The 7,264-nt window shown below is 46.8% G+C and overlaps 1 protein-coding gene across 1 annotated transcript; it reads right to left on the bottom strand.

The window, feature by feature from the left end:
• Window positions 4,206–6,582, bottom strand: LOC8073628 (probable receptor-like protein kinase At2g42960). The gene is made up of 2 exons (XM_021460964.1): window positions 5,034–6,582; window positions 4,206–4,889 (listed from the first exon to the last, which is right to left on the bottom strand). Exons 1-2 carry the CDS (start codon window positions 6,017–6,019, stop codon window positions 4,547–4,549), a joined length of 1,329 nt encoding a protein of 442 aa, XP_021316639.1. The 5' UTR covers window positions 6,020–6,582; the 3' UTR covers window positions 4,206–4,546.

Below are 7,264 nucleotides of genomic sequence, written 5' to 3'. Positions count from 1 at the left end.
CTCGTTGTACATTGAACTTTACACACATTGATCATAGAGACAATTCAGAGGTCCAGGAAGGAACTTCATCACACTCAAACTGAACAATCTATTGATGTGCAGCTAGCTTTCTCCTAGATTTAGAAATATATTCAATTGAAAGCCTAGGAAAAAACCAAGGAGTGAATCAGTGGGTTAATGAAATAAGCTGAAATTTAGGAATGCTACCAATAAAAGAAAATTACTACCCTTTGCAACATCCTTTTTGCCTGAACCAAACATATCCACCTTGTAGAGAAGAGGAATACTGAAGTATGGCTTGTACTACTCCATGGAAGCCATCTTAATTAAAAATACCAATGTGGGTGGGGAGCAGACAGCTATATTTGTCTTGGCAGCAACGTATCAGTGTTGCTACATGTCTATTGCTGATTGTACTTGTGCCTATGGCTGCTTGTATTAGAGTGTACATTTGTCTTGGCAGCAGCGTACATTTGTCTATTGCTGATTATCTATTACTGATTGTACTGAAATAGTGCAGAACTGAATGGAGTGGGAAAAAATCTGAAGTACATGTACATGTACAGATTCTATTAAAATTGTCATACTTGTGCTAATAACACATGTACCTGTGTCTAGGGGCCTGTAACTCTTCTCTATTAATAAAATTTGTACACTATGACACATGTGATTGAAACACTGCAGGCCGAGCTGTTAGAAACAAAGGAGTCGCACGCACAGTTGACCGCTCAGCACGGCAGCTGACCACTCTGGTGGCGCAGCTGACCGCTTTGGTGACCCAGCTCATTCAAACCATCGGGCAAGGACAAGTTGTGCCAGCGGCTGCACGCTGCACTCCTGTGAGTATGAAAGTTGAATTATATTGGCCTTCGTGCCATTGGGATAGCTGGCCTTCGTGCCGTTGTGATTTTTGGCCATCGTGCCGTTGGTATTGTTGGCCTTCGAGCCGTTATTTTCTTGCAGGTTGGAAACCTCCCCTCCCCGTACAGGGGAGGTACTGCCAAAATTTTCAATTTTGGTTGAGTCTAACGCATGCCATCTTCTCTATTTTGTGCAGCCTCCGTTGGTGGGTTCAAACACTCATCAGACATCACCGGCGGTTGATCCCGTCAATCCTTCACCGACGTCTAGGAGGCCACCCTTTGAGTCTTTGCCACCGTAGCTATGTTGACCTTTTAATAATAGACTTGTCATGTTAAACTTTGATGCATTTGTGATGGTCACACTAACCATGTTGAACTTTGATGCATTTGTGCGGGACTTGTAATATCGAACTTGTGATGTTCAGCTTTAATGGATTTTTGATGGATTGATGAAATATGTATATATATTCTGTTGCAATGGAATGTAAAAAAATAGCAAATTTCGGAGACTTTGCTGAGTGCCATGACCAAGACACTCGGCAAAGTTTTGTCATGATTTAATATTCAAAATTACTTTGCCGAGTATTGTAACCACGACACTCAGCAAAGTTTATACAAAATAAATTTTTGGAATTCTCTGCCAAAACTTTGCCGAGTGCAAAGGAAGCACTTGGCAAAGTATTCGGGAAAAAAATAAAAATAAAATTGCCGAGTGTGGAGCCAAGCACTCAGCAAAATTTGCGTTGACGGCAGACAACGTGACGGCAAACTTTGCCGAGTGTCGAGGTATGCACTCGGCAAACCTTCTTCGCCGAGTAAGATTTTGCCGAGTGTTACACTCGGCAAAGACTTTGCCGAGTGGGAAAGTGGTTTTTAACGAGCGTTATTACACTCGGCAAAGCCGCTGGTTCCAATAGTGAAGCCCCTACACTCATTTCCCGACCACAGCGGCTGGGGCGACAGGATGGTGTGCATCGACCCATCGATGCCTGGTTTCCACACATTCCATCACCCATCCCCCACACTCTACCCTAGAATGAACATTTACTTGTGTGCCCCCATGTAGCAGGGCACTGATGCAAAGACCCGCTAGCTACCTGCCTATGGGCCTCGCTCATCATCTCTCTCCAACTCCTAATATTGCAGACCTCCCCAAGGGCGGCTAGCTCCCTAGCCAGAGGACTCCCAATCATAGAGCTCCACAACACAAGGCACGGACACATGCTTTGGTGGTGCTGCTTTGTGGTGCAGTGTCTCTTCTTCATGTGCTTATGCAGGGGGCTGGCCACAAGGTTTGGCCACGCCTTGTTGGTGGCGGGGCTGTGTGATTGTGGGCATCCCCTAAGCTTGAACCACTATTATCCTCTTGAAATCATGACACAGATGGTGCTTCTTGGTGGTGGGGCTATGTGACCATAGGTATCCCCTTAGCTTGAACCACTACTATCTTCTTGAAATCATGACACATATGGTGCTCTAGAAATAGTATGGTGTTTTTCTTCATATGCGTGTGTAACACACAAGACCATTAGTAGCCTATAGTAGTCGTGAATTTGGCCCACATGGCCCAAGTGGCACACTAACAAAGCACCTCTAGGTTAACCCTCTTATATGAAGTGAGGGCGAAAGTGTAAATGGGGTGCTATGCATGGCCTGTTCGATGTGCAAAGCTGGGCCATATGAGCTCTTTTGATGTAGGTTGTTGCAGATGGTATTCAGAGCATCAACCCTTGTTTTCTTGTGCCCATAGAGGCGTATACCAAGGTGCGGTGCTGGACATAAGCCACATATATGTGGTGAGTCGCCGAGGGCATCCCCCTGAAAGGACCCAGGGGTGACTGTAATACCCCAAGCCATTAGTAGACTACAGTAGTTGTGATGTTAGCCATATGGCCTAAGTGGCACACTTATGGTTATGGTTGTTGGGTTTAGTACCAGCTTGGAAGTCTAAGAGGGGAGACCCAACTTAATCATAAGTATTGTCGTTCCAAACATAGCATCTCCGAGTTAACCCTTTTACACGAAGCAAGGACAGATGTGTAAGAGAGGTGGTACTCGTATACAGGCCCATTCCACGTTCAAAACTGCGCCGTATAAGTAGTTTTTGGCTGTGAGGTGCTATAGCATGTGTGGTGCACGTGCTTTGGCCATGGCCAAGCCAGCAGCGGGGCTCCACGTGTGTGGGACCTCCTCTGATGCCTCCTATCAGGAAGGGTAGAGCGCCGACTCAATAGTAAGATGGTATCGACCATGTTTGTGCTTGTCGTGGCGGTGAAAGCGCGGTGGCAGCATTGGGGTGTCAGCCCTTGAGTCCGGACAAGGTGACAATGCCATTTTTTGCCTCATTTTGTAAGAGCACTTGCGAGGGTTCTAGGCAAAAGTTCAGGTTAGCTCTATGCTTGGCCTAGACAAGGGACAACTTTGTGCATGTCTTCCTTCTTGAAGCTGCATCAATGAAGGACCACTTTATGCCTCGTAGCAAACTATGGTCGTCCTCCGCACAAGGCTAAGCCTTGCTAAACGCCTGTTTGGCTGATGATGATTATGCTACCACTTCATTCACCTCCCTATCATTGTGGTCTTGTAGTTATCTCTTCTTACTAGCGTTTTTGTTGCTTGTGCCACTGTACACTCTTGTGATCATTTGTTGTTGTTTTTTTCTTATTGGTGGATATGCCACAAGGTCGACTTATGTTGGGGCTGTTGTACGAGTTGTCTAGTTTTCCAAAACATGGTTGTTAATGATACATAAACACTATTCCAATGGTGCTCCCCCTTGATAGTTTACGAAACAAGGTAGAGAGAAAGCAACAGTGAAGTCAACAACTACGTATAGTTAGCTTGTAACATGAAAACTGTAATGTTATTTTCTCATATGTAAGGACTAGAGAGAGAAATCAGCAGTGAAGTCAACAACTACTGCTTCAGGAAAAAAGAAATCAAGCTAAGTAAATAACATGTGGGACTAGATTTTTTTCAAAAAAATGTGGGACTAGATCCGTTTGAGAGCTTAACAAACATGTTTTCCACCAAGTTCTCATTGACCAGAATTGCCCCCAGGATAGATAAGATATGGCCTTTCTAATGAAGCACAATGGCGAACCGAATGTTGGGCTTCAACGAGTGTGCACTGCAAGATCGATCTTGCGCATGTACCCATGTCCCATGCCTTGTAGAGGCTATAGGAAATGTATTTCTAAAGCAGCAATGTTAGATAGCAACAAATTGTTACTTATGTCATTGTGCAGATTTAGGAACAAGCTTGTCTTAGGTGTCGTGTCCGCATTTGCAATGAATGGAGTAATCATTACATACCTATCAATACTAACGACAACCGGCGCAGAAGTGTTCATTCCCAAAAAGAGAAAGTCCCAGAGATCTGAACTTTAGTATCAACAGAGTGGTACATTAATCTAGCTATCTCCAAACTTCTGCAGCACTATGTGGATTTATTTGTGGAGAAAAATATCCATGCCTTGTGGCAACCTCTGTTAAGCACATCAGGACAGCTTGGCCTTTTGCAAGCAGTACCCTTTCCTTTGTGCAAAAACCAAGCAAAGACATCTCACAAACAGTTCACTTTTTTTTCTGTGTTCAGCTTCTTCTCAAGCCTGAACATCCTACGCAATGACCATACAGTTATTCGAGCACCAATCAAGATCTTGATTTCAATTTCCACATCCTCAAATCTTGCTGAGCATGGCCACAGCCTCCTCCATGGTGGGCCTGTTCTTGGCAGCGTTGTCGATACACCTCCGCGCAATCTCCAAGAGTGCCTTGGCCTCCTCCATCTCCTTCCCTTGTGCTTCAATGCCCATCCGGCGGTCCAGGATCCCCGATGCCTCGTCTGCACCTATCTTCTCCCTTGCCCAGTCCACCAGATTCACCTCCTTGTCGCCCATGCTGGCCTTCATCGGCCAACTTGGCCGGTGCCCTGTTACTATCTCAATCAACAGCACGCCAAAGCTGTACACATCGGCCTTCGCAGTTGCGCCCACGCCGTCCCATATCTCCGGCGCCACATACCTGATTGGTATCCCACAAACATCATGGCCAATCAATCTTTATGAAAGCAAATTTGTCATTACTCATGCATTTGTTCCATTGTATAAAACAAATTTGTTCATGTACTGTTTATATATATATATATATAGGTGTATTTAGTATTACCCGGCGGTTCCGGCGGCTTGCGTGCTGACGTGCGATTTTGCAGGGCTTCCTCTGACAATCCTGGCGAGGCCGAAGTCGGCGAGCTTGGCCTCGAAGCCTTCGCCGAGGAGGACGTTGCTGGACTTGACGTCGCGGTGGAGCACGGGCGGGTGCCGGCCGTGGTGGAGGAACTCGAGCGCGGCGGCAGCGCCGCGCGCGACGCGGAGCCGCGCGGACCAGGGGAGCGAATCGGTGCCGCCGCCGTCCTCGGCGTCGGTGCCGTGGAGCCAGGCGTCGAGGCTTCCGCGCTCCAGGAGCTCGTAGACGAGGATGCGGTCGCGGCCGGCGGCGCAGTAGCCCAGCAGGCGCGCGAGGTTCGGGTGGCTGAGGCTGCCGAGCACCTCGAGCTCGGCGCGGAACTCGCGGTTGCCGGCGGCCGCGTCGCCGTCGCCGGATAGACGCTTCACGGCGACCGCGACGCCGTTGGGGAGCACGGCGCGGTACACGAACCCGTAGCCGCCGTCGCCGATGATGTTGTCCGGGGAGAATCCCCCCGTGGCCGCGGCGAGGTCGGCGAGCGAGAGCTTCAGCAGCGTGGCGTCCGCGGGCGTGCCGTAGAAGGACCACGACGCGCAGTCCGCCGTCGTCGTCCCGGCCGTCGCGGAGACCGGGAGCCTTGACGCTGCCGCCGCCCCCGCTGCCGAGCAGCAGCGTGGCTTGAGCTGGCTCTTGCTGCTGTCACGGCGGCGGCAGAGGAAGGCGAGGAGGAGGCAGGGCACCGCGACGGCGAGTGAGGTCCCGGCGACGACGATCAGCGCGACGAGCGGGGTGTCCATCGTCGCGTGGCCGGCGGCAGCGTGCGTGGAGATCTTGTGGACGCTGCTTTGGGTGGAAGTGGAAGACGGAGAGGGAGTGGTGGAGAACCAAGTCGTCGATGGAGTCAACTGTGGTGGCCGGCCGCGGGCAGCGGTTGACTTCGACGCGCGCGGCGACGTCGGCGTCGCCATGGATGGCGACTGCGGACCTGGATGATGACTTGGACTGATGACTGCTAGTGGAGTCAAGGTTCCACATTATCGCTTCTTTTTTCCACGTCCTCCTTTTAGAATTCTATCTTTTTAAAAGATGACCATTATTTCGACGTACGTCCACAAAGATCCCACAGGTACGCGTTTTGTATTTCACGTCAAGATATATTTATTATCTGAATTATTCTCCCGAATCCTAATTAAAAGATGTTTTGGTTTTGTGAGTTTTATTAGTGAAGCTGTTATTTTTATAATTTTCAGGTTCACGAGGAGGTTTCATAGATAGAGAAACTAGAAGTTGCTTTGGTGACCCGTGTTGCAAAAAAAAAAAACTGTTTTGCACGGTAGACTAAGAGAATAAAAAGACCCTAGTGCTCTTAGCTCACTACCGAAGACAGCTTATTTGGCCTCTTTGCACTCGGCACATAATATACGGTAAATTTTTCGTCGGCAAAAAAGTCTTTGCTGAGTGCTATTTTCCGGGCATTCGGCAAAGTGTTTGCCGAGTGTACACATGTTTCCATCGAAGTCGCAAAGTCACGGCATTTTTCGTCGTAAAATTCGCGGCTACACGGCCAGTGGGATTCGAACCAGTGACCACTGCACCACAACTTGTGTCAATGTTGCATTTCGGTTCCTCAAATATTATACCAAACCAAGTATAAATTGATTGTTTGAGGCCGTAACGATTTTAAATCAAAACTTTGTCAACTACAAAGTTTCATAACTTTTCGAGAGCTAAAATTTTCATTGAGAGCTAAAAATTTTCATTGAGGGAGTTTCTCCATCAGAGGTCATTTATAAAATCTAAATTTTAAATTTTGCATGACAAGATTATTTCAAATCAAAAAGTTGTCAAATACAAAATTTCATAACTTTTAAAGATCTACAAAGTTTATTTAGGAAGTTTTTCCATCTAAGGTCGTTTGAAAAAAATTCAAATTTTAAAATTTTCAAATAAAGACGTAGTTTTGCATGACAAGATGAACTCAAATGAAAAGTTGGGAACTACAAAATTTCATAACTTTTCAATATCTACAATGTTTATTTTGGTTGTTCGGTCATTTGTTCATCCGACATGGTGATTCTAATATTTTTCACGAAACTTATATATGTCTTGTAGTTTAAATAAACTATTAGAGGGAGATGTGAAATTCGTGAACAAATTTATTTTCACGTTGTCAAATGAAACCCAAATAAAGATTGTAGATTTCACATTCGATT

This window comes from Sorghum bicolor, chromosome 5, assembly GCF_000003195.3.
Source record: "Sorghum bicolor cultivar BTx623 chromosome 5, Sorghum_bicolor_NCBIv3, whole genome shotgun sequence".
Lineage (NCBI taxonomy): Eukaryota > Viridiplantae > Streptophyta > Magnoliopsida > Poales > Poaceae > Sorghum > Sorghum bicolor.
The sequence above is the reverse complement of the archived record's forward strand: the minus strand, read 5'-3'. Positions and strand labels throughout refer to the sequence as shown.